Source organism: Phalacrocorax aristotelis, chromosome 3 (assembly GCF_949628215.1).
Source record: "Phalacrocorax aristotelis chromosome 3, bGulAri2.1, whole genome shotgun sequence".
In the NCBI taxonomy this organism is placed as follows: Eukaryota; Metazoa; Chordata; class Aves; order Suliformes; family Phalacrocoracidae; genus Phalacrocorax; species Phalacrocorax aristotelis.
Window position 1 is genome coordinate 17856632 of NC_134278.1, and position 21184 is coordinate 17877815.

The 21184-nt window shown below is 36.3% G+C and overlaps 1 protein-coding gene across 3 annotated transcripts in view; it reads left to right on the top strand.

The window, feature by feature from the left end:
- The window catches only part of KIDINS220 (kinase D interacting substrate 220), an 83092-nt gene that overhangs the window by 16474 nt on the left and 45434 nt on the right, over positions 1-21184 (top strand). For all 3 annotated transcript variants that reach the window (XM_075086867.1, XM_075086869.1, XM_075086868.1), the window contains 15 exons: positions 1444-1542; positions 2480-2581; positions 3054-3152; positions 4083-4280; positions 6313-6411; positions 8971-9069; positions 9776-9874; positions 11921-12098; positions 12623-12787; positions 14188-14367; positions 14736-14901; positions 15835-15986; positions 18369-18658; positions 20081-20221; positions 20872-21115. In XM_075086867.1, coding sequence (XP_074942968.1) covers positions 1444-1542; positions 2480-2581; positions 3054-3152; positions 4083-4280; positions 6313-6411; positions 8971-9069; positions 9776-9874; positions 11921-12098; positions 12623-12787; positions 14188-14367; positions 14736-14901; positions 15835-15986; positions 18369-18658; positions 20081-20221; positions 20872-21115 — 2311 coding nt within the window. The remainder of the gene's footprint in view (positions 1-1443; positions 1543-2479; positions 2582-3053; positions 3153-4082; positions 4281-6312; positions 6412-8970; positions 9070-9775; positions 9875-11920; positions 12099-12622; positions 12788-14187; positions 14368-14735; positions 14902-15834; positions 15987-18368; positions 18659-20080; positions 20222-20871; positions 21116-21184) is intronic.

Here is a 21184-nt window from a genome sequence, read left to right on the forward strand (position 1 = left end):
TAAGATCTTTTTCGTAAATTATGTACTCAGTGCTGTTAAAAAGGAAAAGAATATACATTTAAATATTGTTTTTACAGCTGTAAAATAGTTGCTTTAGTGTTAGTAAAGGCAATTTGTTTTCTAGGGCTGCTTTTTTCCTCTTAATTTCCTTTGGAAAAAAGCTAAACTGAAGAACAGTTTGATTTTTGGGTGTGTTGTTTGTGGGTGTGGTTTGGGGTGGGTTTGGTTGGTGTGTGGGCTTTTTTGTGGGTGGTGTTTGTGTTGGGGTTTTTTTTGTGATGGTGGCTTTTTTAAAGTATTCTGGTACAATAAATGTGAACTTTCCCCAGAAGATACCTGTCCATACTTACTTCTTCTCTGGACAACCGTCATTATTCATATAGTAGACCTTGTTCTCAGTATAATGGGATTTGTTTTCATTTATCTTGCCAAATTATTTATATGCGAACGTGGGTGCTATAGTCCAGTCCACCTAAAGAATTGCAGAAGTTCCTTATGTGATTAGAAGGTTAGATGCCTCTGAAGAGCTATAGACTTGTGTCCATTGCCTGAAGGGGGAATTAGGTACCTGCAAGGACTAATTTTGTTCTGCTTAAGTTAGAGTAAGGAAAAACCACTAGGGGAGAGTTCAAGTGCTTCCTTTAATTGAAGTTCCGCTCTGTCTGACATCTGAAGCATCTTGCCATTTCCTATTAACTTAGCTTTTTAAGAGTGTAATGTTAAGCACATGCACGTGGCCGGTGGTTGATTTCTAGGCCTGTGTCAGTCTGAGAGGGATCTTTTACCTCCCCAAAAGTGTATTATAAAGGAATAAGTACAAGTTGCGTTTACAGTTATCAGAGGCATACTGTTATTTTAAAATTAATTTTGGTTACCTGACCTGCCAAATGCCTTAGGTAGTGAAACCTCATTGTCTCCTCACTTACAAACTTAAATGAACACACCAGTGCAGTATGAAATTAACTGTTCTTATTCATCCCATAAGAAGATACATGATTTGCTTCTTTTTCCTGAAGAAGCAAACCATTACATAGTTACTTTATGAAGGCCAGCTGTCTGTTCCACACCTCAAGTAAACCCTCCTTAACTGCTTTGGATTATAGACTTTTGTTTTAAGGTAGTGCTTTCTTTTTGGATTGTTTTTCCGGTGATTGGATTTGTATGCACTTGAAATCTGAATTGAGTGTTTACAGCAAATTCAGGAACATTTAGGGTGCAATATTCTACCAAGTGTTGTATACAGCAGGAAACTAGTACTTTCATGTGAGTGCTTATTATTTATCCTACATAAGTAGGATTACAAGGTTGTACAGTCAATCCTTACTATGTTTTGGACTTGCAAAACAGTCCTAAGACAAATACAAAACAAGATGAAAGTCACTGATCAGGTTTCTAAAGCGTATTTTTTTGAGTTTTTACATTTCTTTGAATTGTGATTGCCAGGGAGGATGGACTGCCTTGATGTGGGCATCATATAAAGGCCGTACTGAAGTAGCTAAACTGCTGCTTGAGAAAGGAGCAAATCCAAACATCACAGGAATGGTAAGTTTTAGTCTCAAACACCCCCTCCTCCCAAATGTTTGAAGTACTGAATTGTACGCTCGCCTTAAATTGGTAAAACATTTTGCATTTTTTGCAATATAACATTAATCGTTACTTGATTTATAAAGGGATTGCTTTAATAATCTGTATGACAGCCACTGGGGTTTTTTTTATTAATTTTAAATTTTCTTAATTAAATCAAATGAGTGTATAGCTATTTATCCAAATTAGCAGGAGAGGAAACAGAAAAGGTAAGTAGTGTATCTAATGCTACTGTATAACAATTGTTGTTTTTCTGCATCTGTAGAAGCTAATGAAGTAACTGCAATTTAGAAACAAAAATTTGTTTTAATTGCTTCATAACATTTGCTAAATGCGCTTGATTATATAAATATATACTATACGTGTGAGATAGAACTAAAAAACTAAGATTTTGAGATTTATTTCATCTTAGAAGCATTTTCTACAAAAATATAGGCATGCTAAAACTTGAACAAACCATTTGTTTATACAGTCAGCTCTCTGGTGTTTGAGGCAACAGTGAACAATCGCGGAAGGACACTAGTGACTTACCTTTCTAATAGCCAATTTCTTCTGGTTTGCATGTGTACCTTCTGCATGCATGACATGCCTGATCTGAGTCCTGATTGTTTAGGGATATTGCATAGTTGTCTGTTGCTTCTTTCTTACATTGCAAAGGAGAATGGGAATTTTTAAACCATGTTTAAGGAGTTATAAACCAAAATAGATTAAAAACAGTCAACATCTTCCTAGATATCATCTAGACAATGTACTAGACAACAGTTATTAATACATAGTTAGATTTATTTCTGCACATTCCTTCTTCTATGGGTTTATCGTCTCTTGGGGCATTGTGATCAATATTGTTCATGAAAAATAACTTAAACTATTGTTCTATTTCTTTTTTAATTCTAAGCAATACAGTGTTTATCCAATTATTTGGGCAGCAGGACGGGGCCACTCAGATATAGTACATCTCTTACTGCAACATGGAGCTAAAGTGAACTGCTCTGACAAAGTAAGTTATATTTATGTAAAATGTAAGTTCTTCAACACTTGATACATTTCTTGTAAAAGTAAGTTTTATTAAAAAAATAAAAATCAATGAGTTTTTGACTGGAAAAACACCTGCTGTTATATTTTGCCCATGAGATTAGAACTAGTGTGCTAGAATAAGTCATTATACTTGCAAGAGTTTTTTTCCATAGTATGCTGAAGATGGTTGTGAACATTTATTTCGGCGGAGAGCTTATTCCTGGTTTTTAAGCTATTGGAAACCTTGCTATCCTGGATTGCATAGAAAAATAATTCTTACAGCTATCATATACAAAGGAAAGGTTAAAATGGCTTTTCAAATGCTTTTGTTAATTCATAAGACCAAATTATATCTTTGTAAAAACTAAAGCAATAAATTGTAGGATAAGTTCTAGATTGCAGGGGATACTAAATACAGAGAGCAATATCATAAAATGTTATAAATGCTTTTGCAGTATGGAACCACTCCACTGGTTTGGGCAGCAAGGAAGGGTCACTTGGAGTGTGTGAAATACTTGCTGCAGATGGGAGCTGATGTTGATCAAGAAGGAGCTGTAAGTAACCGTTTGTTTTCCAGTGATAAGGTGTGGGTACATACATCTGTGTGTCCTGTTTTGTGTTATAATACAAATACCAAGAAATACATGAAAGAAGGTGAAATGTTGATGTTGGAGTATACTGCTTTCCAGGTTTTTGCAAACTACATGTGAGGCTTATTTAAACTTCTTTGTGCCTTTTAATAAAAATATTGTGTAACTAGGGAGTCATATTGACAATTCACACTCAAGTAAATTTAAATGAACATAAGTGAAGTTATTTTTCTTGGAAGGTTAACACTATCAAAATTCATCCTGTACCCAAGCCTGATACGTTAAACAACTTATTCCTCAGTGATGTTTGCAAAGTAAATCAAACACAAAGCACCTTATGAAAATAATAATGGCTGCTACGCCTTTTCAGGAGTTGGGAATTTTTTTAGAAGTTATAAGCTGCATATTGTTTTTAAATGAAACATTTTAAATTTTTTGTTGTATAAGACACTTAAAATCTTTGTCAAAATAAAAAAAATCAGTAAAAGTTAAGTGGAAAATTAGGACAACTTTTGGTATTTGTGTGATTATTTCTGAAGTTCTTCCAAAAGCCTCTTTGTGGGTGGTACTTGGCAGACCTGAGTGCTCTGATAGTACTATGTTCCCATATGACAAGAAAATTATTTTATCATGCATGCAACATTCAGGAGTTATAATAAACTGATCAGAGCTTTACTGTTTGCGTTGAAGTGTTCTCTACTGTGGACTTAGTTTATTTCTTTTTTTTTTTTTTTTTTAAAAAGCATAGCAAGTGCACTTTAAAACATTAAACTGAAGTAACATTTGGATGGTTAGAAAGTAAAGTCAGTGAGTGTTCTTTTGTTACTTAAACTGCTGATATAATGATGATTTCTGTATCCACTGTACAATAAAATCTGTTGGTTTTGTTTAAAGAATTCTATGACTGCACTTATTGTAGCAGTGAAGGGTGGCTATACCGACTCAGTAAAAGAAATACTGAAAAGGAACCCAAACGTGAACTTAACAGATAAAGATGGGAATACAGCTTTGATGATTGCATCAAAGGAGGGACATACTGAAATAGTGCAGGATCTTCTTGATGCTGGAACTTATGTGAACATCCCTGATAGAGTGAGTAAATCGTCATCATAATTATGGTTTTATATATATATATGTAATAATAATATCTATTAAATACCAGTGTATGCAAGTTTGTGAGTACGTGATTTTTCTGGCTTTCTAATTTTTCTGCCACCTAGGGGTATTTTTATGTATTGCTATTTTATAAGTATGTTAAGTGAAAATGTTGTGTGAAGGTAAAGGATAAACTACAGAAACTACTTTTTCTCTGTGATTCTTGAATTGTGAGTTTCCACAGGGCATGGAAATGATTTATGGTTGTACATTTGTATTATATGTAACACAAGCCTAATAGTGAACTAACTCGTAGTTTTGGGGTGGTATTTTGTGTATTAATGCATGTGGTAGTGCTGTTGAAATTGTAAAAGAATGGATATTATAAAAAAGAATACCTTTAATTCAGCATCTACTTTTACAATGAAACTTTTTACTAGGAAACTTGCATATATTAGAGGAAGACTTCAGCTCTGGGGTAAGACATGTAAATGTTACTGTTGAAAGGTGCGCGGTGTACCTGAGCTGTGATTGCAATGCTCAGTAGAGGCATGCGGTATGGGCAGTGACCAGAGTGTTGAACCTGCTTGCTAGCTGCTCAGGGATTTATTTGGTTGCTTATATAGTGCCTTGGACTGTCTGCGGTAGCCTCTTGATAGCCAGGTTTTTCTGAAGTGTCAGAGGCAGGCCAAGCAGTGCTCCCTTGGGGCTGTAGGTGGTTAGATACCTAAACTTAGGTGCCTTTGCCAAGATCAGTGTTTTGGTCCAGAGCAGTAATAAGGTTTTGAGGCTGAATTCCCAATCCCTAAATTGAATTGCTTGGGATTGTAAAGAAGAGAGGAAAACCTCCTAATATTTGCCTCATAATTTTAGAAGGATTTTTTGGATGTGTTTTCCAGTATTTCAGGTGTCAGCTTAGTGCATTTCTTAGACGGTTACCTACTGAGCTGCAGTGTTGCATGTGACAACAAATCTGATCTCAGGCACATATCAAAATAAAACTTTAAATATTTGATAAAATACATTGCAATATCCCGTCTCACCTCTTCTGTCACAAAATGCTACAACTGTCTGCATTCCTGTGCTTTTAGGAAGGATGAATTACAGCTTTCAGCACAGCTGACTCTATTCCAAAGATATGTCAGACAACGAGTAGTTTTACTTTCAGATGCTAGAGTAAGTTTTGATAAGGAAAATTTCTTGGTTTGTAGCCAGGTATCTAAGGACTGTGATTGATAGGGCATCTACTACCCCTGAGATTTCTGACCTAATTCACACCTGTGATTTAGCTGTACTGTCACTTATTTTTCCTGTTTCATCATAAAAGGACTATTAGGTAATTTAAGGATACGTCAGAATTTCAGAAAATGAAATCCTGAAGTGTGTTAAAATCAGAAGCCTGAAGCAGATTTGTAATGTTGTTTTACATATATACAACTCCATTTACCACAGGAAAATATTTTTTCTTTTGATCAATTTGAGATAAAATCAGCCTTTTGCTTCTTTATAACAGCATAGTGTATGTAAACAGGTTAGCAGTCAAATCTGCACCAAAAAAACGGATAAAATTCTTTAAAATTGTTGAAGATCTTTTGTCAGCTGTGAAACATCTAAAGAAGACAGCCAACATTCTTGTCTGACTGTGAAGAGGTTATTACTGTGAGTGGTTGGTCTACCTATGAACGTAGAGAGTGGCAGGTTTTTTTCATATTCATTTGTAATTTGTGCTGTTATTTTTTAGGATAGTGGTTTAAGCTGGACCTATTTTGGGGGTGTTTGTTTTGCCATAAATTTCATTTCATTTCTTTGGAAAAAAAAAAAAAACCACAAACACAACAAACCCACAAAAAAACCAAAACAGAGTCCAGAACTTTTTCTTCTATTTACCCATTTGTATATCTCTTTAAAATGAGTGCAGTTTTCTTAATGTAAACAGGCATAATATATGTTTTGAGGCTATAATTTATTGTGTTGCATTTATTTTTCCTAAATACTAGTAATCTTCAATATTCTTTCACAATTTTTCTAGAGTGGAGATACCGTGCTGATTGGGGCTGTTAGAGGAGGCCATGTTGAAATTGTGAGGGCCCTGCTCCACAAATATGCTGATATAGATATCAGAGGTCAGGTAAGTACTAAACGTAAATGTTAGTAGTTCTTAAATAGGATGTGAATCTGAATATCAAATTATTATACTGTGTTTCTAAAAAAACAGGGCTTTAAAAACTTGGTCAGTCTACTCTAGGAAACTCAGATTCCCATCAAACATTAAAAACACATCATATTGCTGTGGAGTTTTTAAGATGTAAGAGAAATGCAATCATAATGACTCCCTAAGCAGCATTTTTTCAGGCAATTTGTATCGTGGTTGAAAAACAAAAGATGTAAATTGAACTTATTTCATCTGCACTACTGAACAGATCTAAAATAATGAAATGCTTTAATTAAAATAATAATATTAAGGTTTTTAATATTTAAAATTTAATACCAATATATTAAAATACGATACACCTTGGATTGTATGTGTTGTGTAGTTCTGTCACTATGCTCGGCTGGTTCTCGTCTCCTTCACTGACTTCCTTTCTCATGTCAAGCAGTGTTGTCAGTGATTTCCGTGTTTTCTATGTTTTCTACCTACCCCTTCTTTCCTTTTTTTTTTTTGTCCTTTGATTAAGGTTTTGGTTTTATTCTTCTACCAAAAGCTCTCTTACTCAGCACAATACTTGTTTTTGTTGTTACATTCAACTTGCTTTCTTTTGCTTGAAGCTATTCAAATCACTCGGCTCGCAGGCACAAACAGTCTGCCAAGCTTGAACACAAAACTAAGTAGTCACTGAGAGCTGCAAAGAGTCAGTGCCTGCTATTGATGCAGAGCCTGTCTGAGAAGCCAAGGAGCTTTTAGTTTGGAGAAAAAGTAGTGTTTGGATCTCTGACTCTAACCTGCCATTGGAAACCTGGAATTGTGTGTCTCAGCTTCTTGCTTACATGGGTCTGAAAACCTGGAGCTTCTCAATGTCTTGTTATGACCAAGGCAGTACAGAAACAGCAAGAGGACCCAACCTCCTCGGGGGCAGGCGAGCTTGTGACTTTGGCAGTGTGAGGATGTCTGTTTGCAGTGGTTAATCTGGAGAATACATTTGTGGCCTTGTTGACACAGCAGGAGTGAGTACCATCAGAGGAAGGCTCTGGCTGTGCACTTCAGATCTTCAAATTAGGCCCAGCAGTATCAAAATCTGTGATGAGCACTAGTGTTTAGCAAATCCCCTGCTGTTTGGCACTGCAGCACCTGTCTGCCAGCCAGACCTGTTCTGGGGAATTCTCCGTCTGCCCAAATCTGATGTTCCAGAAAGATTGCTGAGTTCTGTCCAGCCTTCTAGCAGCTGTGTTACTTGCTTCTTATTCATTCATAGGGACACTAGTCAGGGGAGACCCTGAGCAGAAAAAAATGTGACTACAGGGCTCTGGGAGTGAGTGTTGGGCCAGTGGGAGGGCTCAGGTGTTCTTCTCAGCCCTTTTGGTAAGGGGGAAGGGCCCACCTGGGAACATTGGGCAGACCAGTGCTTGGCTGTGCAGCTGATGCTGCTAATGAGGTGTCAGCTTCCTCAGGCTGGTGTCTTGTTGGAAGCCACCTGACTGAAGGATGGAGGACATGCAACCCAGGTGACCAGAGAGGAAGGAAATCTTACTGACCAGGCTTGTTAAACTGTTGAGAAAGGCTTTAAACTCAGTTTTCTGTGAAGCCCATTAGTGAGAAAGGAAGAGCTGCAAATGAAAAGAGCAAGCAAGGGAGAAGGCTGCAAGCAGGACTTTGAATTTCCTACTTAGAAGCAGGAATGTGTTCAGAGGTTTTTCTTAAATGTCTCTACACAAGTGTGCATCAAACAGAAAGAGCCGTGGTGCAGTCACTAGGCTACAAAAAGATTGCAGGCATGGAGACTTCACGGGATAGCACACATTGCTGGGGGGGGGGGGGGTGGGGGGGTGGAAGATGACAGAAGCAGATTTGCAGCTATCAGCCATTCCCCCTGGTTGAGTGATAGAATGATAGAATGTATGGCTGACTTGCATTCTGGTACTCTCTGTTGACTTTCATGTCCGTCTACTTCTACAGCTTTCCAAGCTTGCATGCCCTGTTTTTGGGTCAGCCAACCAGTTCAACAGTCTTACTAGGCGAATACTGTAAAATTGAGAACAAAATGGATATTTTTTTACAGTCCTGGAAGCGGTTAGCACTTCCATGTTCTAATAGGAGATAAATCTTTTCAAAAAAAAAAAAAAAAAAAAGCCACAGAGAAACATGACTTACATAATAAGGGTAAAAAAGACAGCGCTGAAAAAAGTTGGTTTATTTCTTTACAAAATCTGTATATTTGCATTACAACTGAATACTCATATATAGTTTTGGAAACTGTTTCAAGACTGGATCTGCTTGCATTGTTAAAGCTCTTAATATGTTTTTGCACAGGTTTTCAAAATAGATTTGTGTTCTTTAGGCAGATTTCTGTTCCCCAAAAAAAAAAAAGTTCTGCTGGTGTGCCTGTTAGATTTGCTGGTGTTTCCCTTTGTCCTGAGATATGCTAAAATTTGATGTATTAGGTGCTGTTTTCAATACAGTGGTTGTACAGTTTTTGAAATTAATCCTACTGAATGGAATTACTGTTAACATTTAATACTCTCTTTTTTTCAGGATAATAAAACTGCTTTATATTGGGCAGTTGAGAAGGGAAATGCTACAATGGTGAGGGATATCTTGCAATGCAACCCTGATACTGAAACATGTACAAAGGTAATGATTAGAATTTTAATTTAATTACTTTGTTTATCTGTTCTTTTCTCAACTCCCATGTGACACGAAGATCATAGTACCAGATACAGTTTTTGTGAGGTGTTGGTGCTATTGGTACTGTGCATGCTGTAAAACCAGAAAAAAAATTCTTCTGAAATACAGGATTTATTTTTAGCAATGCTAATGTCCCCTTTGTTGATAAACATTACCTACTACTAAAACTCAGTAGCAGGGGAAGTGTGGATACTTTAATTCAGCATCATTGACATGACCAGCAGTAAGGAGTAGAGAGCAGGTGCTGCTGGCAACTGAGGAGAGAGGTTTCTGATATTGCTAACCATGAAAATTCAGACCACCATTTATTGCGTGTGCAGGAATAAAAAAATATAGAGGAAGTAGTATGTACAGCAGTGAATTACCTCTTCCATGAGTCTCTTTTCAAATATCTTGTATTATATCTGAATCTTGTCTTTCTCTGACACTGTTACTAACAGAATTGTATTTTGTTCTGTGATCCTAATCAGTCTAGAATGCAGGGTCTGGGATACTTTTTCAATAACATACGCGCTGAAGCATTTTTACTTGCACAGTAACATATTTAATTAAATTCTCTTAAAAGTTTGGCATTTAATTTGTTATGCTGGTTTTTGCTTGGTTTTGAATATACAGAGATGATCTTTTTACTAGGCCTGCTTTTCCCTTTTAGGACGGAGAAACACCACTTATAAAGGCAACCAAGATGAGAAATATTGAAATAGTAGAGCTTCTTCTGGATAAAGGGGCTAAGGTCTCTGCTGTAGACAAGGTAAAGAGTATTTGTTTGTTTACTTTAGTATGTTTAATCATTTTAGTTTTGCAGCAGAATTTTATAGTGAGCTGCCAAGGCTAATACAGAAAGAGAGCTTCCCATATGCTTGATAATTAAATGGGCTGTTGTGCTGGTTTTGGCTGGGAACAAGTTAATTCTCTTCACTGTAGCTGGTAAAGTGCCGATGGCACATCGATGCTTCAGTTGCTGTTAAGCAGCGGCTCGGTGTCGCTCAGTAGCGCCTGTAGTGGTTGGAGGGGACCTTTCCAGCTTCCCGTGCTCTGCCGCGTGGGCGGGGGGCTGGGAGGGGCGGGGCCACAGCCAGGGCAGCTGACCCCGACCGGCCAATGGGATGTTCACCCCACACCATGTGACGCCATGACCGGCACATTAACCGGGGCAGCTGGTGCGTGGGGGGGCGGTTGCGGCTCAGGGACTGGCGGCATCTGGTCGGTGGGCAGTGAGTGGCGGTGTCACGTGCGGGTTGTTTGGGTTGTTCCTTCCCCCTTCCCCCCGCCCCAGGTTTTGCCCCTCTCTTATTATTCTCCTTTTCATTGCTTTTTTGTTGTTACTGTTTTACTTTAATTATTTGACCCCTCAGTAATTATTGGCCCCTCAGTACAAGAAGGACATTGAGGTGTTGGAGCGTGTCCAAAGAAGAGCAACGAAGCTGGTGAAGGGTCTGGAGAGCAAGTCTTATTGGAGAGGTTGAGGGAACTGGGGTTGTTTAGTCTGAAGAAGAGGAGGCGGAGGGAAGACCGTATTGCTCTCTACAACTACCTGAAAGGAAGTTGTAGAAAGGCAGGCGTTGATCTCTTCACCCAAATTACTAGTGATAGAACTAGAGGACATGGTTTCAAGCTGCATCGGGGAGGTTTAGATTGGATATTAGGAAAAATTTCTTCACTGAAAGAGCAGCCAGACATTGGAAGAGGCTGCCCAGAGAGGTGGTGGAGCTGCCATCCCTGGAGGTATTTGAAAGATGTGTAGATGTGCCACTTCAGGGCATGGCTTAGGAGACATGGTAGTGTTGGGTTGATGGTTGGACTTGATGATCCTAGAGGTCTTTTCCAACCTTAATGATTCTACGAAACTGTTTTTATCTCAACCCATGAGCTTTCTCACTTTTACCCTTCTGATTCTCTCCCCTATCCCGCCGGTGGGGGAGTGAGCAAGCAGCTGTGTGGGGCTGAGCAGCTGGCTAAACCACAACAACTGTAATATTTAAATGCTTAATCTCCCATATGCTTAATAATTAAATAGATCAGAACACCTAAATAAAAATTAATTCTCACCATTAATATATTGATTTGCTTCTTTGATTGTATTGGGGTGCTTTTAGTAACGGGAAAAAAAAATCTAGGTCAGGAATAAAAATTTCACAGGTAAGAATAGTAATTTCTTGATACACTTGAAAAACAGCATAGAGAATGGTTGGTTTTTGTCACTGATGTTTGTTTTTGATTAATAGACATTAAACTAAGCAATGCCAAGGACAAATACAATGGTTTGTTGCTATTCTCTTACGCATTACCTACTTTGACTGTAAACATTTTAAATACAGGAACATTTATTTGATACTTTTTAACCTCTTAGTATTATATTTAGTGTAAATAAGTAATAACGTTGATTTGATGTCATAAGGAAACTTTTAATGGAAAGCTTTTTGGAGACATCTGAGCAGACAGAGGTAATTCTAACAAGCAGTATCTCGTGTTCCAAACAAGTCTCTGAATTTGTTGGTAGATGCTTCTTTCTAAATAAATACTACAGTTTTCATAAACCTTAAAGATACTATTATAAACATTCATGAAGGGAGGTAGTCCTTAGATTTAACATTATAAGAACTGCCTTTTCACATGTCTTTTCTAAAACTTTTGTAATGCTTTTTCAAGGGGAAAAAACGCATGCTGTAAAGCATTAATGCTGTTGAGAGTATCTTAAGATGTATTTCAAGTAAATAATGCATCTGAAGTTATGTGGAACGTATGCTCTGTCCGTAATCTGAGGAATTCATGTTACTAGTTTTTCACTTAATTGCAGAAAGGAGATACTCCACTTCATATTGCCATTCGTGGAAGAAGCCGTAAACTTGCAGAATTACTCTTAAGAAATCCAAAAGATGGTAGATTGCTTTATAGACCCAACAAAACAGGAGAAACACCTTACAATATTGACTGTAGCCACCAGAAGAGTATTTTAACACAGATATTTGGAGCCAGTAAGTCTAAGTATTCATTGTATGTTTTTAATCGCTTGTATATTAAGAATCCAATATATTCAATTCTATATTGAAAAGTGGTATACGCTTTAATTTTTTAATGTTGCAGCTAATGGGAGAGCTTTAAAAAAAACCAGTTGGTAAAAAAATCATTCTAAAAGCGTAACAAAGGTCAAATGTACCTTTTATTTTTTGACTCTTGACATTGAATACTGTGTGACTTCTGTCGATCACTGTTTTTACATCTGTCTTGCTTGTGTTGGAATTATTTTCTTTGACTTGCTGTGATTTGGCATTTTGTTTGAGTCTTTTATGGTGAGCTCTAATGGGTTTGAAAATTATATAACATTTATGTGGATGACTTAAAATTCCTTTGAACAATATTGCACCAATAATAACAGCTATTATATAGGAGGAGTAAATATCCAAATATAGGTGAACCTGTCATGATATTATATATGCATATTGTAATATTGAAGAGACTTCTTAAAGCCAAGTTTTGAAACGTGGTATTCGTGTTACAGGGCACTTGTCTCCCACGGAGTCTGACGGTGACATGCTGGGTTACGATCTGTACAGCAGTGCTTTGGCTGATATTCTGAGTGAACCAACCATGCAGCCACCTATCTGTGTAGGCTTATATGCACAATGGGGAAGTGGAAAATCTTTCCTGCTCAAGAAACTGGAAGGTAAAAGCTGATTTAGCCTTTTCTGTAGGTTCAAATATATCTGTGAAAAGCTTCACATGGGATTTACTAGTTTTTCCGACAGCCATTAGTCCATGTGATGTTGTATTCGGCCTCTGTTTCTGTAATGAAAGTATTTAAATTTTAGTGTGGTCACTTCATCCATAGGTTGCTTTGTTCATTTATACAGTGTCAAGACAGTCTGTAAGTGTTGCTGTCTGTTGTCCTGTGGGTTTTCTGCAACAGTGAATCTATCCTTTGGGTACCCCTGAAAGTATGGCTGCTGAAATATGCCTTGCTGGCGTTGCTTGTGTGTCAAATCAGGTTCAGACCTCTTTTGTTGCAGTATTTATTTCTTGTGGCTCCTGTGTGTCCTTTTTTTTTTTGAAGTTTATGAACAAATTCCAGGCTATTAATATTTTTTCCTCTGTAAGTATTTTCTCTGCATCTAGTTTTCTTCCCCTTTCTCTTTATTTACCCTGAACTTTTTGAAATGACAGAGGAAGACAAATGCAGTATGTGAAGAGAGTCAATGTTTTTCACAGTGGAAATAAGCATCTTATTTACAGTTTTAGCTGCTTCTGACAAAGGATGTTTTTCTGAGGTGTTTCAGTATAATTCAAAATACTTTTACCAGTCCTGACGTTTATTACTTTCTGTGATTTCTATGTTTTTAAAGGCTTCTATATTCATTAAAAAGGGGTGTCTGCATTAATTTTGTTCACCTCATGCCCCATGTCATAAACAAAAAGCAGTGTGCATCTTAGTGTTTATTGTTGATGAGATCTTACGTTTTTAAAATGCTTTTCCAGTTTTTTTCCTCCAGTTCCTCACTCATCTTTTTATTCTGGATTTTGTGTTTTAATGGATCTATTGAATAAATAGATTGAATTTGAATTATATATTACCAAATAAATACATAAACTATTTGAGGAATGTGGTCCAGATTTCCATGATTGAAGGTTTTGGGGGTGGGTTGGTTGGTGTGTAGGTTTGCTGTTTTGGGTATTTTTGTGTGTGGGTTTGGGGTTTCTTTTTTGACAAATATGGTGGATTTATTTTTCTTGGTGTCATAAAATATGTTTTAAACTTTTGAAAGAGGATAGGAAATGGCATGGCTTTTAATATGCTTTTAAAAGTAGAAAATCTGCAGCAAACAATGCAAGTATTATGTATCTAAATGGTTTCATTCATTGCATGGATGAAAACAGGGTTTTGTACTTATGTGTGAAGAAGAATTCGAGCATCATTGTCCTTTTTCTCTTGGATCAACAATGGGGGAGAAGTTATACAGTAGTGAAAAACATGTTTCTTTTCAAAGATGATAATTATCAAATATCCTTTTTGCTTTCTGTTCCAGAATGATTTAACATGTTAACTGATCTCTTGTCTTTTTGTTTTAGATGAAATGAAGACTTTTGCAGGACAGCAGATTGAACCTCTGTTTCAGTTCTCCTGGCTTATTGTACTCCTCACGCTTTTGCTGTGCGGAGCTTTGGGTTTATTGCTTGCTTTCACAGTGGATGCAAAGCTTGGAATAGCGGTATCACTCAGTTTATTAGCAGTTCTCTACATTTTCTTTAGTAAGTCTTATTTTATATGAAGTTTGTGAAGGTTTTTAACTATTTTTAGAATTCAGTATTATAGACAAACTTTGTGATTCAGAAAAAATACTAAATGTTTTCATGGAAAACAGGAGTCCTTTGGACCATTCCCTTGTGTTTTGCATGTAATTTGTGAGAGGACATTCTTGAAAACAAACACTTTTGTATATTAACTTCATTACGTTACTCTTTTACGTTACTTTTTTTAGCCTTAACTGTTAAAAATTCATTCAGCTCCTTTTATGCTACTCCATGTCTTATCTGTTCAAACTTCATGGTTTTTTTTTCATGTGTGAACATTGGCTAAAAGACAGCCATAACATCTTTTCCAATTTTTAATTTTTTAGCTCTAATTTACTTTGGTGGCCGAAGAGAAGGTGAGAGCTGGAACTGGGCCTGGGTGCTAAGTACAAGGTTGGCAAGACATATTGGATATTTAGAGTTGCTTCTCAAACTCATGTTTGTGAACCCACCAGAATTACCAGAGCAAACCACTAAAGCTTTACCTGTCAGGTTAGTTATTCCATTTATTTACTCTTGAATTAATAATTCAAGTTCACTCGGATACTTTTCAAGCTGTGTATATTAATGTGCATGCTTATCTTCCTATGAAAAGCTCTTGAGATTCCCGTTTGAAAAACAGTAGCCCTAGCAGATCATGTAGTTAAATTTTTCAGTGTGAAGAAGATAGTAGTGTTTTCAAGAAAAACTCTGCCAAAGTCAGTGAAGGTTACTGCATTTAGTATTGGGAATTGTGACTATCATGCTAATGAAAATTTGTAACAGACAAAATAAGAATTTAGTTTTCTGGTATAGCTTACTTTGTATTACATTTAGTGCTTGTTTCACTAATTATGTCTGTTAAGGTCTTTTTTTTTTTCCCTCTTTTTTTTTCTTTTTTTTTCTTCCTGTAACTAGAGCATCAGACTGCTCAAAGCTTCTAGTTTACCTGAAGGCAAGAAATTTTATGCTATGTGTTTTATAGTTTTGTTTACTCCTATTGTTTAGAGACTTGTCATTTAGCCTCATGGTGCTTTTGTGATCTCGTTCTTCTGTATTATTTTTAATCCTCCATAAATATTTGAAAATAGCTCAGAATGTAATTTGAAAAATACTTGTCAATATTATGTTTTGGCATCATAAAGATATTTATATGTTATTACTGCTGTCTGAGGTGCCATTAGTGGTCTGATCATTTTTATCTTAAGAAATCAAGTTTTAGAATAGGAAGTGGTGCAAAGAAGAGGTTGATAATAGGAGAAGAAATAAAGAAATAAATACTTAAATTCCATGTAGAGTTTAAAAATAAGTATTTTGGTGTTTTACGTTTTGTGCCACTGAAAAAACTTTTAGCTGCAGAGGTGCAGGAAGGGTTTTGGTTTGGTTGCCAGAGAATATTTAAGGCTTTTGAAAGTACGCAAAATACCTGTCTGTCTTCTCTTTCAGATTTTTATTTACGGACTACAATAGATTGTCCAGTGTAGGTGGAGAAACTTCATTGGCTGAGATGATCGCTACCCTCTCTGATGCCTGTGAAAGGGAATTCGGTTTCTTAGCAACAAGGCTATTTCGAGTTTTCAAGACAGAAGATACACAAGGTTTTTATTACCTGAATGACATTTCCGATTATTCCATTTCAATGCACCATTATCAGGGGTTCTGTTTTTCACATTATAAGCTTTTATTAGAAACTGTTTTAGCCATGTGGAAATTCATACAGAAGGGCAAAGTCTTTGTATTGTTTTGGAGAGAATAATGCCCTGTTTTCTTTGCTCATCTTGATTTCATTAATATCATAAATGAATGTCTTCTGTCAAGTATAGTTTTCAGGAGTGTCAATGGAAAGGTATATTTATATTACACCCTTTTAGATGCAGCATGGTGTTTTTCCATAGCAATAAAGTCATTGTGTCCAAGTCAGATAAAGTGAAAAGCATACTTTTGTGTATTGCTAAGAGAAGTTTCTGCTTAGTTTATTAGGCTTTAATTCAGAGCTTTTATGAGTGACCACTAGTTATTCTTGGATATAATATGTGTATAGAACATGTTGGTCCAAAGCCATAAATTGTTGTGGTTAGTGCTGGTAAGATGGCGTCCAATTTTCCTGCTTGATCCAAATGGAACAAACTTCTTTCTTCTGCCCAATATACACATTTCTGACAAAAATATGCAGAACAGAATATGATATTGTGAAGAAAGGGTGTTCTTGAGGGTAACTTTCTATTCATAGAAGTCTTATTTTTACTTCAAGTTCAGTTTCAGTCAGTTACTTCTCATTTCATTTTGACCTTGACCACAAATTGAGGAATCTGTTAGATGATGTCTCTTCCCACAAAGGGAAATGTTTAGACCCTCCTGTCTTGCAGAGGGTGGAAAAAGACCCATGCTATGTGCTGAACATAACTTCCTCTTCATTGTTCTTCATTGCTTTCATAAGGAACGTGAATTTGATATGTGGAGTTTTTCACCCTTAATAACATATTAGACATTCTGCAGTTCTGCTCTTCAACCTCAGTGAAACAGCTTTCATGATGCTGTAATTTCTCCTGAAATTGACTTGAGAACCGCAGTGTAGTGATGGCTTCATGTGATAATTTGCAGTAATCATCTTTTCCCTTTCATTTGTAGTCTTACAGTACTCTTGTATTCCTTGGTTCTGTTGCCTTCCTGCGCTCTTCCTAATTATCTATTTGATTTTTTTATTTATTTAATCTATTTGATGATCTTGCACATCATTTTGTCTCCAGGTGTTTGTAGGTATAGGGTCATAGGTCTCTTGTCTCTAGATATTCATAGAAATTCCATATAGGTTTCTTTTTAGTCTCTTGTATCTTTTATTTTTGTTAACGGCTGTAACGAGACTTGCAGATGAGCCTATTAAATTGCATTTCATTGTTGATGATTCCTAAATGTCTCTAATCCAGTTCTCTCTGGGTAGAGAGGAAGCTTACATCCCTACTTGAAAACGTCTAGAACTGAATGTAATTATAACTGAGCTGTTATTCTTCTCTTCTTGCCCCTCACTGCTGTCATTATGCATCTCTGTTGCTTAGAATTGTGATGCAGGACAATCTGTCACATGTCAGTAATGTAAAAGAGCTTTCCAGCTCATACCTTGGTCTAGAATATCATACATGGACCGTGTATAAACTTTGGATATCCTTTCCACGTGGCATATTTAAAATTTGATTTTTCCATTCGAGTTCAAATACTGATTTTAGCTGTCATCATTTTGCATCAGATTATTGCTATGTTCTATGCTTTGTTATCAACAAATGTATACAGAAGATGCGAATCTTCTAAACGTGTACAGGTCCTAAAGGCAAAGGCTGCTACTTTGGGAAAAAAAGCTGTTTCTTTGATCACTGCTTTAGCCGTGCTAGCCTCCAACTGCAGTTTTTCTTTGTCTCTTCCTTATCAATCCAACTGAGTTCAGGAGGTCTATATTCTCTTCTGAGGCCCTTGTGATCTGTCCAGACCTTACATACTGTAGCCCTCCCTTGTTTATGTTTTAGCATGCAAGAAAGGATAGTCTCAGGATGTAGCTTGCAATTGCGATTTAGTTCTCCAATGGCACTGTTACTATTAGATTATGTAAATATAATGTTTCTCTCTAAAAGCGAGTAGTTACCATACTGTTTTCCTAGGATTTACTTGCATAAATACACTTTACTGAGAAATGTCACAAAAGGAATGGTACCACTGATCGGAAGTCTTTTTAATGAAGATCATTTCCATCCAGTGTGGATTTATTGAAACCATGGAAATAAACTGAAGATTAAAGAAATACCTCCACTTCATAATTTGCAAGAATTTTGGCAAATTCAGATTATTTTTTCACATATTTGTGACTGGATGGTAACACTGCAGTAACGTTTTCGGAAGTTAGTGTTTTGTGAGAAATATGCAAGTTAATAGATTTTGTACTTGCCTGTAGTTACATTTTACATTAATGTTAACAAAAAATACTTGTTTCCTAGGTAAAAAGAAATGGAAGAAAACTTGCTGTCTCCCATCCTTTGTGATTTTCCTGTTCATATTGTCTTGTGTTGTTTCTGCGATTGCCCTGCTGGCAATTTTTAATGTAGAACCAGCCAACATGACAGTGAATGTTATACTTATATCAGTTACCTGTGTTGTTGGTTTGGCCTTTATCTTGAATTGTCGCACATGGTGGCAAGTGATGGATTCAGTTTTGAATTCTCAAAGAAAACGGCTTCACAATGCTGCCTCCAAGCTTCACAAGTTGAAAAGCGAGGGGTTCATGAAGGTAAGCATTTATATGAATTGGCCATTAAAAGAATTGAAACAAAGCCCCAAACCTGTAACCTTCTTAAGTTGGGACACCATTTATTTAATCAGGCCAAGTCCGCACATTACAATGAGCCTTGGTGAGTGTTTACTGAAGAGAACGCTTCTGTTCCACTGGTATTATGCTTAGTGCGTGAGATCTGTCTGCTGAGCCAGGAATGTTAAATTTGGATTAAGTTTTTAGTTCCTAAATTTATTTTTGCTGGGAGTAAGGGGAAGGAAAAGAATTGTCCTTAAATGATCGGTATTTAGTAAAAGCTTACTTTAGATCATAAGGTTGGAAATAATAATAACAACTTTTAAGGTATTCTAAAGGTGAAAAACCAAGCCTAACTTTGGCTGTCTGCAAGACCTTTACTAAGAAAGAAATGATAGCACTGAAAGAACATTCCAAAGCAGTTCATATATTTAATGAAAAATGATAGGAAATCTATTGTTTTGCTGCGTTGTATCTAAACTGGTAAAAAACATACCCATCAGGCTGTCATTGAATATCCTGTATGCTCCTATTTGAAAACAGACTTTAGCATCATGATGCTACCTCCATAGATTACAGCTAATACGTTGTATAACAATATGTTATACATACAATATGTTGTACATATTGTTATACACAATTTTTGTGGCACAGAGACCTTACCTAGGTCTTGCTACTGTGTTTCTTGACAGTTTTGGTTTTGAGTGGTATTTATCTGGCATAACCTCAGCTGTTTAGGAGTTAAGTTCACCCTTTGCAATCAAAGGAGAGAAGTCGGTATTTCCCTAGGGTTATTCATATGACTTATGTCATCTTAATGTGCACATTGAAGATTAATCTAATGATGAATAGGTCAGATTTTAATGTCTTCCTGTTACTTGCTGAAATCAGGTGAATTCCATCTTTGTTTCTATATTAAGGGTAATTGTTAAATGTGTAACTTAATGTTGAAAAACTTCATCTTCAGATTGCATATCCTGAATAGGAATGACTGAGCATTAGAGCAATAGCATAATTTGGCTGGAAGACAGATAGAAAATTTTAGTGTACATGTTATGCAAAGCAATTTTTGAGGATTATCTGAAATGGCAAATACTCTTGTTTACTCTTAAAATATTAGTTTACAGTGCATAAGTATTAATTTATTTTTAAATAACATTGTAATGGAATTAAATGAGGATAGTTATGTTAAAGTGGAATATGTGGTTCTGCTGTACGTTTTTGTGCAAATAAATTAAAACTTTGGACATTTTAGGACTTTCACTTTGGGTATTCGTAAGTGTTTTATTTTTGTAATCTTACTGAAGTATTTTTGGGGCGAGTAGAAATTTGCAAAGGAATTATATGCGTTTTGTGAGTTTTAAGTATTACAAAGATGTCTCTTCCTTCTTTTCATTTCTGTAGGTTTTGAAATGTGAAGTGGAACTGATGGCCAAAATGGCAAAAACCATTGACAGCTTCACTCAGAACCAGACAAGGCTTGTTGTAATTATTGATGGATTGGATGCTTGTGAACAGGACAAAGTTTTACAGATGCTTGATACTGTGAGTTGGATCACTTTACAGTGATCTCTGGATGATCTCTAGATCATCTGGATGATCTCCTCAATAGATGAGCTCAGCTACATACAGTTTTTGTGTATTTTCTGTAGAAAGAAGGGCTGTATACAGAGTCTGTGTTAGTCTTTTAACGTTTGTGTACATCAGCATAACTGTAATACTAAGAGCAATGGGTTTTAAAAGTTGAAAATTAAATCCCAGTCGGACTGTACATGTTAATACTTGTGAAAAGTTTTGAAATAATCAAATGTAAATTACAGGAAATTAATACCCTGTTTAAACAAACTTCAGCGTTTGGAGAGTTTTTTGTACTTAGTTTTGAAGTACTTTAGATAAAAGATACTTCGATACTAAATATTTTGGGGGAGGTAGGACACTACTGCATGATACCTCCTTGGTGATGACTTCCACTGTAACTGCTACTGCTGACTTGTCACCCTTGTTTCTAATTGTGGATCAGTTCCTAAGATTAGGTATCTTATATTGATGAAACTGACATCTCTATACATCTCTTGTCCTCTCAGGTTTATAACTCGAACAGAATTAATATAAAACATTGAGTCAGTTGTTCAAATAATACAGTTACTCTTAATTATTAATTATTATTAACAAGGTGTACTGTCTGCTTTTTACAGGTGCGAGTCTTGTTTTCAAAAGGCCCATTTATTGCTATTTTTGCAAGTGACCCACACATTATTATAAAGGCTATTAACCAGAATCTCAACAGCGTTCTACGTGATTCAAACATAAATGGACATGATTACATGCGAAACATAGTCCATTTGCCTGTTTTTCTGAATAGCCGAGGGCTTAGCAATGCAAAAAAACTCATGGTAGCTTCAACAACCAATGGGGATATTCCTTATGGAGACAATGCAGGTAAGGTTATGCAGGAGGATGATATGAAAGTTACAAAACCAGTGTTCCAAAAATTGGGGGTTTTGAACA